Source organism: Coregonus clupeaformis, chromosome 21 (genome assembly GCF_020615455.1).
Source record: "Coregonus clupeaformis isolate EN_2021a chromosome 21, ASM2061545v1, whole genome shotgun sequence".
Classification (NCBI taxonomy): Eukaryota; Metazoa; Chordata; class Actinopteri; order Salmoniformes; family Salmonidae; genus Coregonus; species Coregonus clupeaformis.
The window spans coordinates 803944-829194 of record NC_059212.1 but is presented as its reverse complement, the minus strand read 5'-3'; the positions used below and the strand labels follow the sequence as shown (position 1 = coordinate 829194).

The 25251-nt window shown below is 40.7% G+C and overlaps 1 protein-coding gene across 6 annotated transcripts; it reads left to right on the top strand.

Moving 5' to 3' along the window:
* Positions 1-335: 335 nt before the first annotated feature.
* On the top strand, positions 336-25180 carry LOC121534848 (oxysterols receptor LXR-alpha). 6 transcript variants are annotated; one of them, XM_041841439.2, is made up of 11 exons: positions 336-653; positions 8448-8674; positions 12534-12616; positions 14177-14416; positions 15997-16263; positions 16577-16779; positions 17174-17353; positions 17530-17629; positions 18596-18709; positions 21829-21923; positions 22196-25180. In XM_041841439.2, exons 3-11 carry the CDS (start codon positions 12574-12576, stop codon positions 22340-22342), a joined length of 1389 nt encoding a protein of 462 aa, XP_041697373.2. In that variant the 5' UTR covers positions 336-653; positions 8448-8674; positions 12534-12573; the 3' UTR covers positions 22343-25180. The 6 variants fall into 6 exon arrangements, with proteins under 6 accessions (XP_041697373.2, XP_041697371.2, XP_041697372.2 ...); XM_041841437.2 differs by having other exon boundaries at positions 18596-18724; XM_041841438.2 differs by having other exon boundaries at positions 16577-16785.
* The last annotated feature ends 71 nt before the right edge of the window (positions 25181-25251 follow it).

The following is a 25251-nucleotide window of genomic DNA, read 5'->3' as shown; positions in this document are numbered from 1 at the left end:
GGAAATACATTCTTTATGACCGTGTTTTCTTTCTGCCAAAAGCAGCAAGAGAAAACATGGAAATACATTCTTTATGACTGTGTTTTCTTTCTGCTTGCATTTCGTATTTATATTTTGATGTGTATTTTCTGTAATCAAGGGCTCATCTGTAAAATAGACATTGGTCTCAGTATGACTCCCTGATAAAATAAAGGTTAAATAAATAAAATAAAAAATGGCATGAAAGAAATCGTTTGCTGAAGTGCCCACATCTTCCAGAAATACTGCCGCGTTCAAAACCTGAAGATCACTGAGGTCATGATTTGACCTCGTATTTTTCCGAATTCACAGTTGTTTTGAACGCAGCATACATTGCACCCCTCAACAAAATGGAGCGAGTTTACTAATTGTCGTCGTGACGTCATGTGCAATCGATCAGATCAGTCTTGGACAAGGCCGGGGGTGGTGCAGTTAAATATATGGCTTTTGCAATAATGTATCCCTTTTAGTTGTGTCTAGCTATGTATGTTAACACTGACAAATCGTTGTGGCTTCGGTTGAAATTTATTTAGGCCTAGCTCTACCTTTTCCTGCTCAAGTCACATGATTGACTACACCGACCGTGCAGCAGGAGGACTTCGTGGGATCTGTCTGGCTAGTCGCTACGAAACGGGGTAACTATCGGTTACAAACTCAGGCAAGCCATCAAATCTGACTTTTTGTGTTGCGTGGGATAGTTTGTCTTCTTGAGATGCCAGTTTGGACATGATACAGTTGTCTTTTTCTGTCTACTGGAATAGCTAGCTGACGAACCTGGCAGCTAGAATCCACCACCAGCCAGAGTTAGCCCTTGAGCCTTAGCTAACGTTAGCGTGCTAAGCCTGCCTGTATAAGTTTACAGATTACGTTAGCTAGTTAGTTCTTTTCTAATTAACGTTAACTAGGTATAGAAAAACAGCGTACGAGGCACAGAAGACCATAGCTAAAGCGATGCCTAACAGCTCAAATGTGAAGTGTTTATAAAGTTATGTGCCTAGCTTGTTGCGTTAAACAACTTGCTAACAAGTTAGCTAGCTACTACGTTAGTAGTTACCTAGCTAACGCTACGTAGTAAGCTAGCTAACTAACGTCAACATCAGTGATGTCATCAGAAAACTATCTAGTTTGCTAGCAGTTAACTACCTCAATGGCCATGATGACTTGATTGCGAAATAACAAGTTGGGATCTTGCCATAGATAAGATTGCAACATAACTTCAATAGCTGGACAGTGACAGTGTTGTCACGTAACAAGTTAACTAACTAACTAACTAGGCACAATTTTATATGTACATTTTTGTAATTTAGTAGACGCTCTTATCCAGAGCGATTTACAGGAGCAATTAGGGTTAAGTGCCTTGCTCAAGGGCACATTGGCTGATTTTTCACCTAGTCGGCTCAGGGATTCGAACAAGCAATCTTTCGAATCCCTGGCCCAACGCTCTTATCCGCTGGGCTACCCTGCCGCCCCGTGCTAAATTGGAACTCATGATGATGGTGACTAATGAAGCCCGTGCTCAACTCAGACTCCTCAGAATTTTTATTTATGACATTAGGTGTGTTTTTGATCATGGCTGTTCAATGTGATTGTGATACATAGCTAGCAGATTGTAACGGCCTAACAATGTTGTGATGTTCCATTAGCCGTTACAGGATAGGTACTGTTTGGCGTAGCACAGAGAATTTTCTATCAACCTTAACTTGGCGACACTATCTTCGTTCTCGATTCGGCCAAATATGTATCTTCTAAAATGTCTGTCTAGTTGCAGGTGGTTCGTTTGAATTTAGAAAATGCTCTGTTATTAAAATAAATGTTTTGCTCCATGAAGTAATCCAACAATGTGTACACTGCCATCTTGTCTATTTCAAATCTTCTCTCATTGATTGAGACAGGTGTCCACACCTTCTTCTATAAGATTATGGTGGTCCGCAAACAAACGTTAGAGGTGCATGCCGCCACCTACTGTACTTGAGTGTGTAGTCAATCACAGTTTACAGACTAAATGAATAAAGAAACATTAAGAGAAACTAAACCCTCTTATCTAATCCTGTATTACTAAGAAAATAAGAGCCCTACTAACTTCTAACAAACCCTCCCCCATTCCCAAAATCCCTTCCATCCCTGTCCAACCTCAATAACCCTACTGTAGCTCAGCTGGTAGAGCACGGCACTTGTAACGCCAAGGTAGTGGGTTCGATCCCCGGGACCACCCATACACAACATTTTTTTATTTTTATGCATGCATGACTGTAAGTCGCTTTGGATAAAAGAGTCTGCTAAATGGCTTATTATTATTATTACATCAATCTTTCCCTCTCTTCCACATACCGGTACTTAGAACAATACATCAACACATGCTTCACTGTTTCATCAACCATACACTCCAGTGGGTCCACCCCAAAGTGCAGTATGTCATCATGACACTCACCTGTCTCGATCATGTGAGAATATTTGAAAAGACAAGATGGTGGCGTACACATTGGTGGATTACTTCATGAAGGAAAACATGGATTTTTTAAAAATAACGGCGCATTTTCTAAATTCAAACCAATAACCTGCAAATGGACACAGATTTTGAAAAGTATTCAGACCCCTTGACTTTTTCCACAATTTAAGTTACAGCCTTATTCTAAAATGGATTACATTTCCCCCCCTCATCAATCTACACACAATACCCCATAATGACAAATCAAAACAGGTTTTTAGAAAAATTTGCAAATGGATAAAAAAAAAAAAGGATCACATTTTAAATAAGTATTCAGACCCTTTACTCATTACTTTGTTGAAGCACCTTTGGCAGCGATTACAGCCTTGAGTCTTCTTGAGTATGACGCTTTGGGGAGTTTATCCCATTCTTCTCTGCAGATTCTCTCAATCTCTGTCAGGTTGGATGGGAAGCGTCGCTGCACAGCTATTTTCAGGTCTCTCCAGAGATGTTCGATCGGGTTCAAGTCCGGGCTCTGGCTGGGCCACTCAAGGACATTCAGAGACTTGTCCCGAAGCCACTCCTGTGTTGTCTTGGCTGTGTGTTTAGGGTCGTTGTCCTGTTGGAAGGTGAACCTTCGTCCCAGTCTGAGGTCCTGAGCGCTCTGGAGCAGGTTTTCATCAAGGATCTCTCTGTACTTTGCGCCGTTCATCTTTCCCTCAATCCTGACTAGTCTCCCAGTCCCTGCCACTGAAAAACATCCCCACAGTATGATGCTGTAGGGATGGTGCCAGGTTTCCTCCAGACGTGACGCTAGGCATTCAGGCCAAAGAGTTCAATCTTGGTTTCATCAGACCAGAGAATCATGTTTCTCATGGTCTTAGAGTCCTTTACGTGCCTTTTGGCAAACTCCAAGCGGGCTGTCATGTGCCTTTTACTGAGGAGTGGCTTCCGTCTGGCCACTCTACCATAAAGGCCTGATTGGTGGAATGCTGCAGAGATGGTTGTCCTTCTGGAAGGTTCTCCCATCTCCACAGAAGAACTCTGGAGCTCTGTCAGTGACCATCGGGTTCTTGGTCACTTCCCTGACCAAGGCACTTCTTCCCCGATTGCTCAGTTTGGCCGGGCGGCCACCTCTAGGAAGAGTCTTGGTGGTTCCAAACTTCTTCCATTTAAGAATGATGGAGGCCACTGTGTTCTTGGGGATCTTCAATGCTGCAGAAATGTTTTGGTGCCTCGACACAATCCTGTCTCGGAGCTCTACGGACAATTCCTTCAACCTTATGGCTTGGTTTTTGCTCTGACATGCACTGTCAACTGTGGGACCGTATATAGACAGGTGTGCCTTTCCAAATCATTATCATTATGTGTAGATTGCTTTGGGAAAAAAAATCTGTTAGAATAAGGCTGTAATGTAACAAAATGGGAAAAGGGAAAGAGTCTGAATATTTTCCGAATGCACTGTACATGTTTGGCCGACTCAAATGAAGATAGTATCGTTGTGGTTGGTAAAAATGTGCGGTGTTATGCCAAACAGTACCTATCCTGTAATGACTAATGGAGCATCACATTAGCCCGTTACTAGATAGCATAGCTAGTAATTGTGTCCATGTCCAATTCTACCTGTGTGTGGGAAATTAGTTTGAGGTGACTTTTCTTTCCTCAGTGGGTCAATAGAGGCCAAACTCATATAAATAGAATGACTAGAACTCATACTAGTTCTGTACCCACAATTCCTTGAAGTGTGATTCTGGATGGTCAATCTGCTAATGTTACTGTATCTTCCTTTCACACACTGTTCTTGGTGCTGAGTATGGAAGACTTTTCGCTTAACCAGTAGAGTTACATCCGCTGATGTTGTGACATTCAGGAGAAAAATCTAATTGACACCCAATTTGCTTACTGGCACAGTACTGTGATGGAACTCAGTCTTCTGCTGCCTTTCACTGTGAGATTGTACGTACACACACACAAATGCTCACCATCAAAGGAGGTACTGAAACTTGGGCGTAAGCAACATTCGTTTTTGTCTTAAAGCTTTGTATGGTATCTTCACCATTGTTGAGTAACAATTATATGTTTACAAATGGGGGGATCGTTCCCTATAGCTCTCATGACAGGCTTAGAATAAAGTACAGAATAAAATAGGTTAAAGGGCATATTCCTAATTTCCTGAATGTCCCTCAAGCCATGGAAAGAAATCTATTTATGACCAAAAGGATATTTTTAAGTAAGGTTTTTGAATTAGGCATCTTCAGGAATCAATGGGTGTATATCATGAATTTAAAAGTAAAAAAAATTGATGTAGAAAACGCAGATATCCCCTTTAAAATATTTGTTTTATTGTGAATGCCTCCTATGATTTAAATTACACCAGTCTTTGAGAACAGTGGCACCCATTCCCTGGACAAAGGTACCTGATAAGCTCTACAGAACATTGGACTTGTAATGAGCGAGGGAGTGCGGTTACTTTAGGTCAGTGGCCCACAGCCCAAAGATCCTCATTCACCCAGTCAACTCAAGCTTTCAAACCAGCTGCAGCTTTCCTGTCCTCTAAAGTGGACATTATTGTTAGCCTAGGACACAGTACATTGACCAGTACATTTTAATAGGCAAAAAGTATTTTAAAGGAACAATCCTTCCTTAGTTTTTCATCGAAACAGCAGCCCAGCCACTTGTTTTGCCATAACTCTTAGAAATGGGCCTGGAGAAATGTAGGCCTAATCTCTCTCACATTCATAGATGGTGCTATGGATACGACTGACAGTCCATGATATCAAAAAGCTAGGTTTAAACTTATTTTGAAGCTTGTTTACAAACAATGGAGTAAAACAACTAAAGCCTATTTATTTGGGGTTGTCAATAGTGATGGGGGAAAAAAATCGATAGTTACATATCACTATATTATTTTGGACAATATTATATTGATAATTTGACTCCCAAGAATCGAGTTGTAAAAATGTGTTTTTAGTTTTTGCTAGGTAGCGTTAGCTAGCGCTAGTCGGCTGTACCTGCGTCAAAACTCTTGTATTTTTCATCCTATAGCTCGTTCTCCATCTTCTTTTTTTAAACGGTGAGCCAACATGTTTTCAGGACTTTTACTTCCATGACTGATCTAAATGAATGTTCTCCTGCTCGGTCTCTCAGCAGCAGACATATAGTGAGCAATATGTTTGGAACATTAAATCGCAGTATCTAATCACAATGCATCTAGAATTGTGAGAATCGCAATACATATCGCATCGGCACCGAAGGTTCTTGTTAATATCATATCGTGAGGTCCCTGGCAATTCCTAGCCCTAGTTATCATGGTAAGACGGTTGTACTAAGCTCATGCGGCATCTAGCATAGCTGTGGTTCTTCAAGAATCAATGAGAATTTTGAACAACGGTGATTCTCATGAAACCAGCTTTATCCATGGCTTAGCAAATTGAGTTAGAACACCATGGTGCATCTGCAACAGTCAACTATCATTCTGTAGTTGGTAGAGCATGGCGCTTGCAACGCCAGGGTTGTGGGTTCGATTCCCACGGGGGGTCAGTATAAAAATGTATGCACTCACTAACTGTAAGTCGCTCTGGATAAGAGCATCTGCTAAATGACTAAAATGTAAATGAAAACTAAGATGCCTAGTTTATGGCACAGTGTCTTTATTATACATTTTTAAAAATGTCACCCCAAAGTCTCATTACCAAAGTGCGTCCGTGTTAAATTCTCAGGTCATTTTAGAAAATATTATTTTAGAAAATTATTTACTTCTGTATTTCCTTTTTCATGAATTATACTATAATATTATTACCTGGACATGTTCTCATTACATACATTTATTGTAGAACTCAAAATTTTTTATATTTTTATTCACCAATGATGCATCATCCAGAAGAGTAGTCCTTTAGTTGAGCACAAATTCATTTAATTTCTTCACTTATATGCCTTCAGAATGAGTATATATATATTTATTTATTTTTAAACACTTTACGACACTTGACCTTCTCATTACCGAAATGACTAAAAAGCTCAAATTGGGGAAAAACTTAGAAGCACCTTACCAACGTGGAGGCATGAAACTTTAGTGATGTGGTCAATTGTTTGCTGACTCATAATGGCGGTCTCCTTTTACTTGCAGATTGAGCTAAGGGCTTCTCATTACCCAAACACAACACACATGTCTCATTTACTACATAATTTTTAGGTCCGTTTTGGTAATGAGAACTTTAATTTCGGTAATGATAATAAGCTAATTCTAATGTACAGTCAATGGGTGTGCCGTTAACGTTTAACTATTTACTAGGGACACTGCTTACTTATTGTATCTTTATTTATCTATTTTTGATTTATTAATATTTTTGTGCAAAACTTTTGTTATTTGATTAAGTAGGGGTTGTCAAGAAATATTGGTGTATAAACCCCATTTTAATTTACCTAAAGCCACAATCTGGAGTTTGTTTCAGCAAAGAGCAACGCCGCAACTTAAAGGAGTATTTCTCCCATTTTGACATTTGTACCTGTTTTAGCACTTACCTATACTGTTTGATATACCAAGACAGTTTTTGGTCCATATCCTGCATATTTAGATACTTTATAGGCATATCATGTTATGCCATTTGCCCATAGGAACACATTCAATTTAGAAATACATTTAAAATACCTTAGAACCACACACATCCACTTACTAATACACCAATATTACCCTTCTGTAAAGACCTTGGAGAAATAGTATTTTAAAGTCACTTTTGAAAATACATAAACAGAATTACAGTACCTATGCTAAAATAAGGGATGTTTAAGTAAATTGCGTTAAGATCAGCGATTTTAGTATTATGCAAGTCATGACACAGTTTATTGGGTTGCTGAATCTCTAGTAGAGCTCAGTACAGTTTTTCAATGGCAAACTATGCAACACTCATTACCGAAACATGCATGCTCATCTCTGAAACCTGCTTATAATCTTTCTTGACATACATTTGTGAATACAAATTGACATTTTTCAATTATCTAAAAATGCGTACAAATTAAATATATTCACTTATGTTGAAGCTTAGACCCTACTTTACATCTCAGGTTTTTGTGTTGTGCCTGCCATTGGTTGAGACATGCTCTTGAATTCAAGGTGGGTGTCATTTCAATTATAGAAATATAAATCAATTTTTATTTGTCACATACACGTGTTTAGCAGGGTGTAGCGAAATGCTTTTAGAGCTAGTCACGAGGCCGCCATCTTCGTCGGTGCCAGGTATACTCCTTGACCTATCCCTTAAAACCACTGCAGTTTAGCTGGTAGACCATTGAAAAATTTTATTGAATTGAAATGCGAGTAAAATGGTCGCACCGTAGAGCCCTGAAATGTGTCAACATATTTGAGTTGTCAGCTGTCGGCTATTCTCATTGAGCGTGGCAACATACCTTTTATCCACTCTGTCCATCACTGTTGGAATCAGGGAAGACGTAAAATTCCCAAACTGGAGATTTAAACTAGTTCCTTGCTGCGCCTCACAAAAGCACAGTTTCAAATGCGCCAATTAAGAGTAGAATTTTGATTACCTAGTGCATTGTTTTAACGGAATAGCCTGAAATGTTGTTGTTTTTCTCCCCCCAGCTCAGATTTACTGGAGGCATAGCCTATAGGCCTAGTGTTTTAATTTTGTACATCTTTTTTTTCTGTATTAATTCAGGTTCACAGTGTGGACAGACCTGAGGTCCCCGTACCGAACGGTTCGGTACAAATAGTGTACTGTTACACCCTAACTTGTGATTTGTTAGTTCTCTGTTACCTAGCCTACTTTGTTGTAGACTTTGAGAAGGCCCCTTTTTTTGTGTGTTGTGTTTGTGAGAAGTAGCTGGTTAGACACACACTCCAAGAGGAAAAGACTTGAGCAGCACAAGGCCCTATGGGGATTTCAGAGCCATGCAAATGACCGATAGTTACCTCGCCTGTGTTCCCGTTTTGACCCTGCCTGCCTCCCTCCCTTTCCTCCCCCTCTCTGTTTCTCTCTGTCTCCCACAGGATATTGGCTAGCAGAAGGGTTTGCTTCTCTCTCTCAAGATATTATTGAGTCATAAAACTTCCACGAGACCGAGGACAGAGGGATTTAGAATTTTTTCAAGTGGAACACAAACAGGCCTGTCCTTAAAGCTGTTTGTCTGTCAATGTCAGGGTAGCAGCCACATTGAATGAGGTTTCAGCCTCACATGGGGAAGATGGACAGATCATAACAAGACATTACTTCAAAGGTATGTTGAGCCCCAGATGCCCAGTTCAACTGTCTCGCTGGTCAATCTCCTAAACACACTGACAAGTTACTGACATGCAATACACTTGTGCCTCTCAAACGAATAATAGGTCTATGCTAAGTAAGTCTGTTTAATTTTCATTTTGTAAATGTTTTATTATGCCTACATTTGCCAAAATTGTTTAATTGAATTAATGTCAATACCTGAAGATGGGGCAGACGGCAATCAGCTAAAAGTGTTTTACATTATAGTAATTTAGCAGACGCTCTTATCCAGAGCGATTTACTGGAGCAATTAGGGTTAAGTGCCTTGCTCAAGGGCACATCGGCAGATTGTGGACCATATCTGCTCGGGAATTCAAACCAGCGACCTTTCGGTTACTTGCCCAACGCTCTTAATCTAGGCCACCTGCCGCCCTGCTGTTTTCTTAGTTGATCACGTTTTAACAAAGCTGATGTAGGAAAAATACTGGCGTTTTGTTGCAGGTACAGCCAACTAGTGGAAAAATAATATTGCCACATTGTCAAAATTTATACGATATATCTCAAATAATATCCTGATAAGTAACTATTGATTAACCCCCCCCCATCACTAGTTTTGAGGCTATACTGTTTGTTTACACTTACGTTGTTTACAAACATTGGAGTAAAGCAAGCTTATTTGGGGTTCTGATGGGGACAGTAGAACTAAGCTCATGAGGCATTTATAAGTTATGTTCTTCAAGAATCAATGGGTATCAATCAATCGTTCCACAAATAGAGTACATTTCACATCCCTTTGATATTTTTAAAGCCTGGTATATTAAATTAACTGCCCTTTAATATAGACCACATGGACAATTCAATACATCAGATTTGGTTATTATTCTAAACTCCGCCACCAAACAAGACCAAATTTGGTTGTTTTGGACCGGACCAAATCTGAACCAATCATAGACGTCTATTGCAGAAGTTTGGACATCAAAGTACAGCACACTATAGCTCAGAGTATAGTCAAGTACAGTAAAGTATAGTACAGTACATTATAGTGTACTCAACGGGTCACGTTAACGCATTTTTCACAATTTTTCTTACCGCATAAGAAATATCTTGCTGGGTTTTGTAAAGGCAGATCTAAAATGCTACATATTGTAAGCATACATTTTGTACTAAAGTTGCACTTCTCCACTTGGATGAGGATTCACAGATGGGCATTTTATCAGCAGACAACGCTCTGAATGATGTGTAGCTACTTTTCTCAGTGTAACCTACTTTTCTCCGGGAATATGCAAGATTAACTTCAAGCAAAACATTAGTTAATGTAGTTGGCTACATTATTTCTTTCTATGATAAACATTAGAAATCTGATGGCAATGCATCGTTTTTGCAAAAAATACCTTGCTTTTTCATTGTAAGCTAATTTACTTCTGATGAAAATGAAGCTATTTTCTGCCGAATGTGTTGCACTAATGTATTTTCTGTGAAGGAAAACTATAGTTGCACGCCCCTGATCACTCTATTGAAGAAGAAAAACATTGACTTTCAATATAAATGCAGGTGAAATGGTTTAAAACGCAGATTTGTTTTGAAGGTCTGCGTTTTCAAAATGTAGATTTCTGAACTCTAACGCGACCCCTGCTCAACTCTATTGTGATCTACTGTGTACTAAACTCTACTCCACTCTATTCTACTGTACTGTTCTGAACTATACTCTATAGTACAGTAAAGGAAAGTATTGTATTACTGTGAAGTACTCTACTTTTCTTAACTGTACTATACTCTTACTGTACTGTCCAAATGTTTGAAACCTAGACGTCCATGATTGGTTCAGATTTGGACCGGACCAAATCTGAACCAATTAATGGACGTCTAGGTTTGGGCCAAATTAAGGCTAATTTAAGGACCAAAAAACGTTTGTGGACATGGAAATTAAGGCCAGGGGACGGGCCGACAATTTCAACTACAGTGCCTTCAGAAGTTATTCATACCCCTAGACCTTTTCCAAATGTTGTTACAGCCTGAATTTAAAATGGATTAAGTTGAGATTTTGTGTCACTGGCCTACACCCAATACCCCATAATGTGGAATTTATGTTTTTAGACATTCTTACAAATAAATGAAAAGCTGAAATGTCTTGAGTCAAGTACTCCTTTGTTATGGCAGGAGTAAAACTTTGCTTAAGTCGCATGGACTCACTCTGTGTGCAATAATAGTGTTTAACATGATTTTTGAAAGACATACAATTGTCTATAAGGTCCTTCAGTCGAGCAGTGAATTTCAACTACAAAGATCAGGAAGGTTTTCTAATGCCTCACAAAGGAGGGCACCTATTGGTAGATGGGTAAACATGTAAGAAGCAGACATTGAATATCCCTTTGAGCATGGTGAAGTTATTAATTCCACTTTGGATGGTATATCAATACACCCTGTCACTATAAAGATACTTCCTAACTCAGATGCCGGAGAGGAACAGTGGTGGAAAAAGTACCCAATTGTCCTACTTGAGTAAAAGTAAAGATACCTTAATAGAAAATGACTCAAGTAAAAGTGAGTCACCCAGTAAAATACTACTTGAGTAAAAGTCTTAAAGTATTTGGTTTTAAATATACTTAAGTATTAAAAGTATAAATCATTTCAAATTCCTTAGTAAGCAAACTAGACGGCACCATTTGCTAGTAAAAATAAATAAAAATTACGGATAGCCAGGGGCACGCTCCAACACTCAGACATAATTTACAAATGAAGCATGTGTTTAGTGAGTCAGTCAGATCAGAGGCAGTAGGGATGACCAGGGATGTTCTCTTGATAAGTGTGAATTAGACCATTTTTCTGTCTTGCTAAGCATTCAAAATGTGAAGAGTACTTTTGGGTATCAGGGAAAATGTATAGAGTAAAAAGTACATTATTTTCTTTAGGAATGTAGTGAAGTATAAGTTGACAAATACCCCCAAAAACGACTTAAGTAGTACTTTAAAGTATTTTTACTTAAGTACTTTACACCACTGGAGAGGAAGGAAGCCGCTCAGGGATTTCACCACGAGGCCAATGGTGACTTTAAACGTTAGAGTTTAATGGCTGCGATAGGAGAAAACTGATCGACAGCATTGTACTTACACCACAATACTAACCTAAATGACCGAGTGAAAAGAAGGAAGCCTGTACCGAATAAAGGGTGAAAACTCGACCGCAGTTCCGCAATAAAATTTTTTGTTGGTGTATGGGACGCAGCTCGGTTTGCAGCCCCGGTCCCAGCAATTTTGCCACCCTAGTCAAAATTAAAATTAAGCAAAAATATCCTTAGATAGATATATTAGGTTAAAATACCAGAGATTCTTACGTGGCCCATTTGATATTAGACTAGCGGTATTATTGGGCTATATCAGCCAGTAGGGTAGATATAGTTTGAAAGAGAGTAGAGTTGGGGCTAAATATAGGAGAGTGGACACTTACTTGACTTGAGCTATGTTTTGCATAACTTTTAGGAGAATTTTGCATAACTGGTGGTGGCAGGTAGCCCAGCGTTTAGAGTTGGGACAGTAACTGAAAGGTTGCTGGTTCAAATCCCCGAGCCTACAAGGTGAAAACCTGTCTGAGCCCTTGATAAGAGCATCTGCTTAAATGACTAAAATGTAAACTGGATGATTTTCAAGCAGAGTAAAATGTATTTCCAGTCGGTGTTGGAGTCTAAACTATAGCCTATCATATTTAGGAAGTTAAAGACAAGTGCGCTGTGCTTCTCTGCCCATATAGCCTAGTCTACAGGCTATTTAATTATCTCACACGCTTTCTACTTTTTCACTTCTGTATGGCATTTTCCTTTATTTCAAGTATGGTCTATTGGCTTTCATATTATAGTTATATTATTATTTTATTACCCCCAGGTGCAGATTGATTTCGTAATGACAAGCTGCTGTGCAGAAGATGTCCACACTGTCTGCGACTGATATCACAGATGTTGGTCATGGTAAGAGCCCCATGTTGTTTTCGTCATGATCTGACTGGGTACTTGTCCTTGTACTGTTGATGTGGATTGACATTCACTCCCATTCATCAACTGGGGTCTCAGTCCACCCCACTTGTCATTACACTGATTGGGAGCACTGACATTGTTGGTCATTCCACATAATACACTATAGAGTTTAATAATTGAAGTGACAATTTTAGATACATTTTTCTAAGAATACAGATTTAAGAATTTGAACTGGCTTAGTCATGTATTGAAAATATTAAATGTTTCAAGAAATGAAATAGCTTAGTATTATTACTTCCTTACCTTGTCATAATCCAAAACCCATCCGTTGCAGAACCTAGCGTTACCAGCCGATCCGCAGTAAAACAACTACTTCATAGCTTCAAGTTGTGTTAAAAAATTATAATTGTATTCCTTTACTACTACAGATAGGCCTATATCATTGACATTTAGGACTGTTTTCAGGTGGAATTGTTGCATGTAGTCAGAGCACATTTAGGCCTAAAAGTGAACGTCTCACAATCTTGTGACTTTAATATTAGAACTGAGTGTCCTATGTGAAAGGTGATGTGGCCATGTATGATTTCAAAAGTAAAGCCACAGCAAGTGACAGTGAAGTGGTCTAACGTCTCAATGCGTAGGTTGTCTACCCATTCTGACCATAGTGGGCGAAATGTTTTCTTGTGTTATAAAATACATTTTAACATAATATCCAAAAAGTCAGATTTCGTAACCTAATACATCCGATAATAAGCACCGGGCTCTGTTGACATAGCTGTGCAGGTTTCCCGTAACAACTTTTAAGGATTTAACATTTTGTGGGGCTCCTTTTATTTAGTCAACCTTATTCTGCCCATCGTACAAGGGTAAAAACTTGAAAACATTTTGAACAGATTATGATAGGGACATGCAGTTTGGACCGTTGGTTTTCTAAGAGGATTATCTACACCAGCGATTCTCAACTGGAGGTTTTGAAGGGGTCGCTGGTAAAATAAAATAATACTCCAGTCTGAACTTCAACGACTTAAACCAGATATGTAGAATAATGAATTTACCAAAAAAAGTATGAAAATGTATGAACTCACTCTGTAAGTCGCTCTGGATAAGATGAATGACAAATTGAAATGTAAATGTTTTTTAATTTAATCTCTGAACAATTTTTCAATCACAGTATTTTCAATATAGAGCTATTAGCAGTGCTATATTTGGTAGATTTTTGTGGTCTCAAACCAGTGAGTTTATTAACATTCATCAAGAATATGGGCAATTTTATTACTGACAATGAAAGAGGTGGGAAGGTTGTTCCCTTGTCATATAATTGCTACATTTACTATCAATATAGCATAAAAAAAATTGTTTTCCAGATTGTATTTTGGCAAATATTTCTTCTGATGTGAATATTGGGTCATGACTGAGACAACCTGGTTAAATTGTAGTCCTGAGGCAAAACCAGTTGAGAACCACTGATCTACACAATTAACATATTATTTTACCCAATGGTCAAAAGATGCATTTTTGATTGGACACCCTACAATGTGTGTTTCTGTATCGCAGGTGAGGTGTTTGACGGGGCCCCAGAGCTGCAGCTGAACTGCCTTGGCAGTGGTAACGACCGCAGCAGTGCAGAAATGAAGCATGAGGGCAACCTCCTCCCCCTGGAACCGCCCCACCATGCAGGGTTTCCCAGCCCCCCCCAGAAAGGGCCTTCCTCACTAGCTGAGAAGAGCAGCCCGCTGCCCATGGAGCCCAGCGACATCAAGGCCGACCCCGCCGGCGACATGCCTGCCAACACAGGTGCGCATGTTTTTGTATTTCAGATTGATTTAACCTTTTATTTATCCAGAAAGTCCCAATGAGGTCGAGACCTATTTTATGAGGGAGACCTGGCATCTGTGTGTTCAGTGATGTCATCAAACCAGTCGGACTGGTCCAAGCGTCAGGCTATTCCGTTGTTTGTTTTCGACAGTCTCATCTTATATATTTTAGCGTTCATGCCTATATTTTCCCAGATAGTTCCATATAAACTCAGCAGAAAAAGAAACGTCCCTTTTTCAGGACCCTGTCTTTCAAAGATGATTCGTAAAAATCAAAATAACTTCACAAATCTTCATTGTAAAGGGTTTAAACACTGTTTCCCATGCTTGTTCAATGAACCATAAACAATTAATGAAGATGCACCTGTGGAACGGCCGTTAAGACACTAACAGCTTACAGATGGTAGGCAATTAAGGTCACAGTTATGAAAACTTAGGACACTAAAGAGGCCTTTCTACTTACTCTGAAAAACACATAAAGAAAGATGCCCAGGGTCCCTGCTCATCTGCGTGAATGTGCCTTAGGCATGCTGCAAGGAGGCATGAGGACTGCAGATGTGGCCAGGGCAATAAATTGAAATGTCCGTACTGTGAGACGCCTAAGACAGCGCTACAGGGAGACAGGACGGACAGCTGATCGTCCTCGCAGTGGCAGACCACGTGTAACAACACCTGCACAGGATCAGTACATCCGAACATCACACCTGCGGGACAGGTACAGGATGGCAACAACAACTGCCCGAGTTACTCCAGGAACGCACAATCCCTCCATCAGACTGTCCGCAATAGGCTGAGAGAGGCTGGACTGAGGGCTTGTAGGCCTGTTGTAAGGCAGGTCCTCAACAGACATCACCGGCAACAACGTCGCCTATGGGCACAAATCTACCATCGCTGGACCAGACAGGACTGGCAAAACGTGCTCTTCACTGATGAGTCGCGGTTTTGTCTCACCAGGGGTGATGGTCGGATTTGCGTTTATCGTCGAAGGAATGAGCATTACACCGAGGCCTGTACTCTGGAGCGGGATCGAGGTGGAGGGTCCGTCATGGTCTGGGGCGGTGTGTCACAGCATCATCGGACTGAGCTTGTTGTCATTGCAGGCAATCTCAACGCTGTGCGTTACAGGGAAGACATCCTCCTCCCTCATGTGGTACCCTTCCTGCAGGCTCATCCAGACATGACCCTCCAGCATGACAATGCCACCAGCCATACTGCTCGTTCTGTGCGTGATTTCCTGCAAGACAGGAATGTCAGTGTTCTGCCATGGCCAGCGAAGAGCCCGGATCTCAATCCCATTGAGCACGTCTGGGACCTGTTGGATCGGAGGGTGAGGGCTAGGGCCATTCCCCCCAGAAATGTCCGGGAACTTGCAGGTGCCTTAGTGGAAGCGTGGGGTAACGTCTCACATCAAGAACCCCCCCCCCCACACATTATTCAATTTCTGTTAGACACATGTCTGTGGAACTTGTTCAGTTTATGTCTGTTGTTGAATCTTGTTACTGTTTTCTCTGATATTTGCATATCATATTGCCAGTACATACATTTTATATATTTCCACAGAGGGCCAGCCGGTGAAGAGGAAGAAGGGTCCAGCCCCCAAGATGCTGGGGAACGAGGTGTGCAGCGTGTGCGGGGACAAGGCTTCGGGCTTCCACTACAACGTGCTGAGCTGCGAGGGCTGCAAGGGCTTCTTCCGCCGCAGTGTCATAAAGAGCGCCCAGTACTCGTGCAAGAACAACGGCCGCTGTGAGATGGATATGTACATGCGCCGCAAGTGCCAGCAGTGCCGGCTGCGCAAATGCCGTGAGGCGGGCATGCTGGAGCAATGTGAGTTGTCTCTTTATGGTTGAGCTACAGTTCCCTGTGGCAGCCATCTTGTTTTTTTATATACACCTTTATCTTCAAAAGTACCTATGCTTTTTTGGACCTTTTCCTTAGATCTGTCGGGAAATGTAGGGGTTGTGCTAAAAATCAGTAAAATATACACTAATTTTAAATGTAGAGATACTGATTGGAGATGGCTTGGCAAGATCTCTAAAAAGCTAACGTACATAATTTAAATTGACCTCCCAAACTATGGGAGTATCTGTCTTTTTCCTACTTTTCATTACTGTGCTGATTGTGTTCCCGGCGTTCCCAGGTGTTCTCTCAGAGGAGCAGATCCGAGGGAAGAAGATGAAGAAGAACGAGGAAGAGACTGCTCGCACGTCTGCCGTGGTGACCCCCACCCCGGTGCCGGAGGTGGTCCCGCTGGCGCCCGAGCAGCTGGAGATGATCGAGAAGCTGGTGTCCATGCAGAAGCAGTGCAACAAGCGCTCGTTCATCGACCGGCCCAAAGTCACGGTGATTGTCTCTGAATGTCCCAACCCTACTAACATATGCCATGTTTAGATTTCTTAAACAGTTTGGATTGATTGACAGTTGCACTAATGTAAGGATGGGTATGAAATCGTCATCTTGATATGGAGGTGGAATACAACATTTCTGCATTGTGGTGGTGTTTTGTTAATATTGTGCATGTTCAAAGACATGTTAGCCAAGAATACTGCACAAAATATTGTTAATGTTGAATTTTGGCCAAATGAACTGTTTGTCATCCAGACAATTTTTGGTAGCAGCTCTGAGTACATGGTGAAATCTCTGCATTGCATTAGGTGTTTTTATTTTTTTATTGATGAATTGAATAATTTGTTCATTAATTAATCTATTGATGTCTTTGTCTCCATTTAATTTCCAGCCGTGGCCCCAGAGTCAGGACCCTCAGAACAGGGAGGTGCGACAGCAGCGTTTTGCCCACTTCACCGAGCTGGCCATCATGTCGGTCCAGGAGATAGTAGACTTTGCCAAGCAGCTGCCTGGCTTCCTGGAGCTCACCAGAGAGGACCAGATTGCCCTGCTGAAGACCTCAACCATTGAGGTGAGTCATCGTTTTCTCCTCACCGTTGACCTTCTTTCCCCTCATATTCTATGTCATTAGGTATCATTATGTTGGTTTTCAGGAACACATGTCTAAATATGTCAAGTAGATGATCTAGTTTGCACTTTTTTTTTTCTTTCTAGTTTGTCACTGAGATGTGCCTTGTTTTTCTGCAGATCATGCTGCTGGAGACATCGCGGAGATATAACCCTGCCATTGAGAGCATCACGTTCCTGAAGGACTTCAGTTATAACAAGGAGGATTTTGCCAAAGCAGGTACAGTGTCATCTTTTGTTTGTCTGAGGTGTTCATGATCCACATTCAAGCTGCAATCAGCTACTCTCCTTCAACAGAGGACCACCAACAGAGGACCACCCACGTATGGGTGGTCCTCTGTAGCTCAATTGGTAGAGCATGGCGCTTGTAACGCCAGGGTAGTGGGTTCGATCCCCGGGACCACCCATACGTAAAAATGTATGCACGCATGACTGTAAGTTGCTTTGGATAAAAGCGTCTGCTAAATGGCTTATTATTATTATTATTATTATTATTATTATTATTATTATATTATTTATTATCAACTCCCTCTTGTTCTGTTTCCGCACTCCAGGGGCTCCCAACCTTTTTTCCTCAGGGCCCCCTTTTAACATCAATTATGTTGTTTTGAAGCACATTTCCTGCAATTCTATGTAGTTTAACAAGATTCATGACATCTTTTAGGTAGGCTATTTGATGATGATGATATTATTTATTATTATTATTATTATTAATAATAATGGATAAGGAAAATTAAGTCTACCCAATTTCCCCAAATGTTATTCTGCTACCAAATGTTTTATTATTATAATTTATATGAACACTCAATATAATTATACATGTTCTCTTTTACAAAAAGTGAATAGATCAATTGAAAGCGACAGTCACACACATAAGATTACTTCAATTTCTTTGACTCGACTTTAGAAGGTCGTAGCTCAGCTTCTGAATGTCATGGAGACAAACCAAAGATATCACCATGTGCATCAGTCGTGTCTTCCTGACATTTTACATATATCTTTTTTTACCCCTCAAATCAAGGAAGGTCCCGCGCCCCCTCCAGGAAACTTTGGCGCAACCCCTAGGTTGGGAACCCCTGCCATACTCTGTAGAGACATTGACCTCTTACCTTTAACCCATATTTGTATCCATCTCGGTCTGTATTTCCCTCTCCCTCTGTCTCTCCTTCTCTCTCATCCCCCTCAGGGCTGCAGTTGGAGTTTATCAACCCCATCTTTGAGTTCTCCAAGGGCATGAACGACCTGCACCTGGACGAGGCGGAGTACGCTCTGCTCATCGCCATCAACATCTTCTCTGCAGGTCAGAGGTCAAGTGGTATGCTAGTGTGGAACAGAGCCCATATGCAAGGTCCCTTTATTACCAAGGTCTGGACATCGACGTAATCATTAGGGATTCATTGACGTGGATATTCTGGGCCGATACTGATATTTAATATTTTCTTTGCAATATCGATTTTTAAGCTATTATATTGTCTTTCCCTAGTAATCATATGCGGAAGCTTCCAAAAAACAAACAATTTCATGAGAACAGCGCTGTTTCAAAGATTCTACAGGGTTTGCAGTGAAAATATGACCGGGGTCAGGAAATTAAGTGATACGGTGGCTGTAGATGTTTTGAAAAACGTCTTAATAAATAGACTGACAGTAAAAAAGTTAATGATATAGTGCCTTCAGAAAGTATTCATACCCTTTGACCTATTTCAAATGTTGTTACAGCCTGAATTCAGAATGGACTGAATAGATTATTTTTCTCACCCATCTACACATAATACCCACATAATGACAAAGTGAAAACAAGTTTATTGAAATTGTTGCACATTTATTGAAAAATTAAATACATTTACATAAGTATTCACACTCCTGAGTCAATATATGTTAGAATCACCTTCGGCAGCGATTACAGCTGTGAGTGTTTCTGGGTAAGTCTGTAAGAGCTTTGCACACCTGGATTGTACAATATTTGCACATTCTTTTTTAAATTATTCAAGCTCTGTCAAGTTGGTTGTTGATCATGGCTAGACAGCCATTTTCAAGTTTTGCCATAGATTTCCAAGCATATTTAAGTCAAAACTGTAACTAGGCCACTCAGGAATATTCAGTCATCTTGGTAAGCAACTCCAGTGTATATTTGGCCTTGTGTTTTAGGTTATTGTCCTGCTGAAAGGTGTATTTGTCTCCCAGTGTCTGTTGGAAAGCAGACTGAACCAGGTTTTCCTCTAGGATTTTGCCTATGCTTAGCTCGGTTTCTTTTTATCCTAAAAAACTCCTTTGCAGATGACGAGCATACCCATAACATGATGCAGGCACCACCATGCTTGAAAATATGAAGAGTGGTACTCAGTGATGTGTTGTTGGATTTGCCCCAAACATAACGCTTTGTATTCAGGATATAAAGTTAATTTCTTTGCCAATTTTTTTGCAGTTTTACTTTAGTGCCTTACAGGATGCATGTTTTAGAATATTTTTTTATTCTGTACACGCTTCCTTCTTTTCCCTCTGTCATTTAGGTTAGTATTGTGGAGTAACTACAATGTTGTTGATCCATCCTTAGTTTTCTCCTATCACAGCTATTAAACTCTGTTTTAAAGACACCATGTTGGCCTCCTGAGAGGCGCAGCGGTCTAAGGCACTTCATTGCAGTGCTTGAGGCGTCACTACAGACCCGGGTTCGATCCCAGGCTATGTCGCAGCCGGCTGCGACCGGGAGACCCATGAGGCTGCACACAATTGGCCCAGCGTCGTTGGGGGAGGGTTTGGCAGGGCGGGATATCCTTGTCCCATTGCGCTCTAGCGACTCCTTGTGGCGGGCCGGGCGCATTCACTCTGACTTCGGTCGCCAGCTGTATGGCGTTTCCTCTGACACATTGGTGCGGCTGGCTTCTGGGATAAGCAAGCAGTGTGTCAAGAAGCAGTGCGGCTTGGCAGGGTCGTGTTTCGGAGGACGCATGGCTCTCGACCTTCACCTCTCCTGAGTCCGTACGGGAGTTGCAGCGATGGGACAAGACTAACTACCAATTTGGATATCATGAAATTGGGGAGAAAAAGGGGTATAAAAAATTTTTTTTACGCTAAAATAAAACAAGACCCCATTGGCCTCATGGTGAATTCCCTGAGCGGTTTCCTTCCCCTCCGGCAACTGAGTTAAGAAGGACGCCTGTATCTTTGTAGTGGCTGGGGATATTGCTACACCATCCAAAGTGTACCGTATTTTCCGCACTATAAGGCGCACCGGAGTATAAGCCGCAGCAGCTAAATTGAATGATATTGAATGATGTGTACATATATAAGCCGCACTGGACTATAAGCCGCAGGTGTTTTAATGTTTAATTACCATATGTAAGGGTTCGTGCACAGAGGGGATTGTCGGGAAAGAGACAAACTGTCTCGCTCTCGTAATGTCTGTCTGTCTTGCTCTCGTTCGGTCTCTCGTACCACTCTCGGTTCCACTTTTACTTTTGCGCGCTACCTGTCTCACTCTTTTCCGGCCTCCAGCTTTTCCTGCTGGAGCCCGCCGCTTAAAGGTGGGGGGCGCGGACCGGTCATAGAGCCCATAGAGTTAAAGTTGGTGGACTGTAACCTGTAAAATCCATAGATTTAGGAGGTCTTCTAGTGGCCGTTAGCTGTAAACATCCATAGATTAGCCGCACCGTTATATAAGCCGCAGGGTCGAAAAATGGGGAAAAAAGGCGCGGTTTATAGTCCGAAAATTACGGTAATTAATAACTTCACCATGCTCAAAGGGATATTCAATGTCTGCGTTTTAATTTTTACCCATCTACCAATAGGTGCCCTTCTTTGTGGTTGAATCTGTGTTTGAAATTCACTGCTCGACTGAGGGACCTTACAGATAGTATCTGTATGTGTGTGGTACAGAGATGAGTTAGTCATTCAAAAATCTTATTATGTGAATTAAGCCATTTTTTTTACTCCTGAACTTATTTAGGCTTGCCATAAAGGGGTTGAATACTTATTGACAAGACATTTCAGCTTTTCATTTTCAATTAATTTGTAAGAATTTTGAAAAACATAATTCCACGAAACATAAATCTAAATTGAAATCCATTTTACATTCAGGCTGTAACACAACAAAATGTGGAAAAAGTCAAAGGGTGTGAATACCTTCTGAAGGCACTGCATGTGTTTGCTGAGGAGTTCACTACGAATGTTTATTTTCCACTTTGATGGTGAACTTTCCGTACCGCTACCATTCACTCCAAGTTATTTTCACTCGCCTTGCTGGTCCCTTTGTTTAGAATTCTTCCGCATTTATGCAAAGAGTTATGGGATATCAAAATATTAACGTCTTGATCTGGGTACTACAGAGACCTTGCCCATATGTAGGAAGTAACATTCAACATACATCAATGCCTTCTATTGTATTGAGTATAAAACGTTAAGCTGTTTTCGTATGTTCCCCAGACCGGCCCAATGTGCAAGACCATGAACTGGTGGAGCGACTGCAGCAGCCGTACGTGGACGCACTACGTTCTTACATCATGATAAAGAGACCAAACGTGAGTGCCCTAGTTATATATGATTTAACTTGCACAAGCCGCCATGTGTAGGTTTTGAGGATCTTTCGGTTGTCACATACACACTTGAGTCCGCGTTGAGTTGAATTCCCTTTTCAATTCCAGTCAGTACAGGAAATGTATTGAAATTCAGGTCATGGGTTGGAAAATCATAATTGAAAGTAAAAGGAAAATGTTAGGTTTAAAAATACAAAATGTAATGGTTCCCAACCCTAAATGATGAGCGGGGTTAAATGAACCTCTCTTCCTTCTAGGATCACCTGATGTTTCCACGCATGCTCATGAAGCTGGTCAGCCTCCGCACCCTCAGCAGCGTCCACTCTGAGCAGGTCTTTGCCCTGCGCCTCCAGGACAAGAAGCTCCCGCCGCTGCTCTCTGAAATCTGGGATGTCCACGAGTGACTCCGCCGACGCCCTCGCGGAACTCTGCCGCGCTTTGCAAACCTGCGTACTGGGATGGACAGAAACATTAGGGCCGTCTTTCGAGTGTCGAAAAAAAGACTTGAGAATAAAGTGAAGCCTCCCAGGCTACCCAAACACGGCGGATCAAACCTACAGATTGGTTGCCAGATTGAATCGGTTGCCAGATTGGAGGAACTTTTTTCATTTTTTCTATATCTTCTGTGCAGTTTGGCAGGATAGTGATGGCCCTCTGTCCTGCAGACTGGGACACTAATCTCATGGGGGAGGTTGGGGCATCGAAATGGAATGAATATAATTGGTAATTCTATTTCTATGGGTTGAGGATTGTGCATACCTGGTTTCTTCCCCCCCCCCCGGGCTTGTGGGCTTGTGGTGAGATTGCGCTACAATGGTCAGTTTGGCTCAGACTTGCTAGCCAGTGTTGACCATTAAATCTATTGATATCTGTTGATAGTCAGTCTCGTGATAGGCCTATCTATAACGACAATTGCCATGAAGCTTCGAGAAGGTTTTGGCAGTGGCACCCTCCTCTCAGATCCACATCATGGATGATAACCCCATAGTGAAAATAAACAGAAAAATACATGTTAAAGCCCTGTGTTGCAATGGGATAGGATACAGAGGTATCCTAACTGCTGCCCAATGTTAAGAAATGTGTCTTATTGGTGTCCACTGTCCAGATGTATGCTAGAATGGTAGGTCACCTGCTTGATATTGTTGCGATAGAGCAGTTTAGTAGTCAGGCATTTGATTTGTTCTCCTCTCGGGGAAGTAATAGGAAAGCAATTCTGATTGGTGTTGAATTGTTTAAGGTAAAGTGATTGGAAGTGTTGGTATAGAGATGCGTAGTCCACCACTTTCAAGCGCAGGGCCCCCACCAACCATTTGTAAATGCACTCAAACATTGATTGACATGTACAAAGTATATATTAAGATGACAAAATATATATATATATAGTATGCCCACAAGTGAAGACATCCATACAAAACGACTGTACAATCAACACTCACTAACGCACAAGCAAGCATTTTTTTTTTTTTAAGCATCACTGGATATATGACAGACAAGCTGAGCTCTTCTACACTGGAACAACTTCAATGCTACACTAGGGAGTAGTAAGCTTAGGCCAGGGATGGGCAACTTTGATGCTGGTGGAGGCACAGAAAAACTGAACTCATCATGCAGTGGCTCGTGGGTCTGCGTACCCACAATCCCCCCCACCCCCAAATTGCACTTTGTGTATTCTATTATTCTAACTCAACAGTAAGTTGAGACCCCGACTGAAATTAGTCCGTGGGCCTACCAGTTACCCATCCCTGGTCTAGTCATATGTACTGTCCCCCCCTCCCCCAAATCAGCATGATTCCAGATATCCGAGTGGCATCTTCATCTAAACGTCTAAAATGTGCTTTGCATCCCACAATCGTTGGGATAGCAAAATAAGTAAAATTGCGCTCCTTGTGCGGGCACTGCAGTACTTTCTTCAACGGTAACATTTCTGGGTTACACTTTAACAACTTTCATGAATAAACCATTGTAAATGTTTATTACTGCTTATATACATCTATGAATGTTTACTAATAATGAAATACTCAATAGTATTACACTATTTATAAATGGTTTAATGATTATTTGTGAATGTTATAATACTATTACCCATTTCTGATTAGTAATGATAAGGCCATTAAGATTTCACTCGACTAAACTCTGTTCATTTTTTTTCATGATGCTGTTTCTATCACAGTCCTTTGTATGATGAAGACTTCGCTAATGTGGCACTTTTATTAAACAAACGTTCAGAAGGAATTAGAGAAGGAAAGTGCTTTTTCATTTCTGATTGACAGACAGTTTTGTCCATTCCTGACCCCACTTTACAACTCAAATCAGTGTGAAATAGAGAGGAGAGTTGAGGACTCTTCAAGACAAAATGGGGAGGTTATCATAACAGTTGCACAATATGTCAAAGTAGCACAGAGACAAGGGAGTACGCTATATGGAACAATTACTAGATGGAGCTTTCAGTTAAGAGAAGAAAAGCAATGGAATTATGTAACAAATACGATCATGTGTTATTAGGGTTGGCGGTATCCTATTTGTAGTTTGATGTCAACCATCAGGTTATTATGGCTATTTGTTTTATTTAGTTGGGTTGATATTGAGACTGTGATTGTGTTTGATGGAGCTGACTCAACCTGAATATGGTTCTTCTACACTTCCCTGGGCATGCGTGTGTGGAGCCATCTATTTTCAATTACTCTTGAGACCCAAATGGCAAAACTATACAATCTCGGTTTAACTATTTTTCCCTTCAATATGTAACTCATACCAGCGAATGATTGTCTGCATTAAAATTACATTATTTCAGTATTTTCAATATGAATAGAAAACTAAGCATTAATACAAGGTATGCGATTAATGGTATGAGGTCTTAGGTCTAAATGATGTTTTCAGTTGTTTGGAAAACACAATGTTCCTTGAAATGATTGTTAATACTGTAGGTAACTGAAAGTTGATTGTAACATTCTGGTGTGCAGAACTCATTTAATTCCCTTCTCTACATCTTAAAGGGTGAAGCTGTAAACAGTATTTACATAGAAATGCAAACTTATTTGATTACTTTTTTAAAACACTTTAAGACCGTATATTCTGCTTTATATGTATAAATTAAAACCTGACAAAAATATTGTAGCCTATTGCCAGATTATATATTTGTGTCCGAACTGAAACAAAACCACTAATTTTCCCGATTTGTTTTATTACAATTTCTAAGTGATTTGAGTTAAGCTTATACAACATCAATAAATTGTGTAATTCTCTCCTAGTTTTTTTTCAATATGCTGCTTTTTTATTTGTATTTTTTTATTTCAACACTAGTTAAATGTATCAT

Coding starts and splice junctions, on each gene's coding strand:
- LOC121534848 (XM_041841436.2), top strand. CDS start 12,574: ATGTCCACACTGTCTGCGACTGATATCACAGATGTTGGTCATG. Junction 16,786..17,173: donor GGCCCAAAGTCACGGTGATT/GTCTCTGAATGT, acceptor TTTAATTTCCAG/CCGTGGCCCCAGAGTCAGGA. Junction 17,630..18,595: donor GGAGGATTTTGCCAAAGCAG/GTACAGTGTCAT, acceptor CATCCCCCTCAG/GGCTGCAGTTGGAGTTTATC.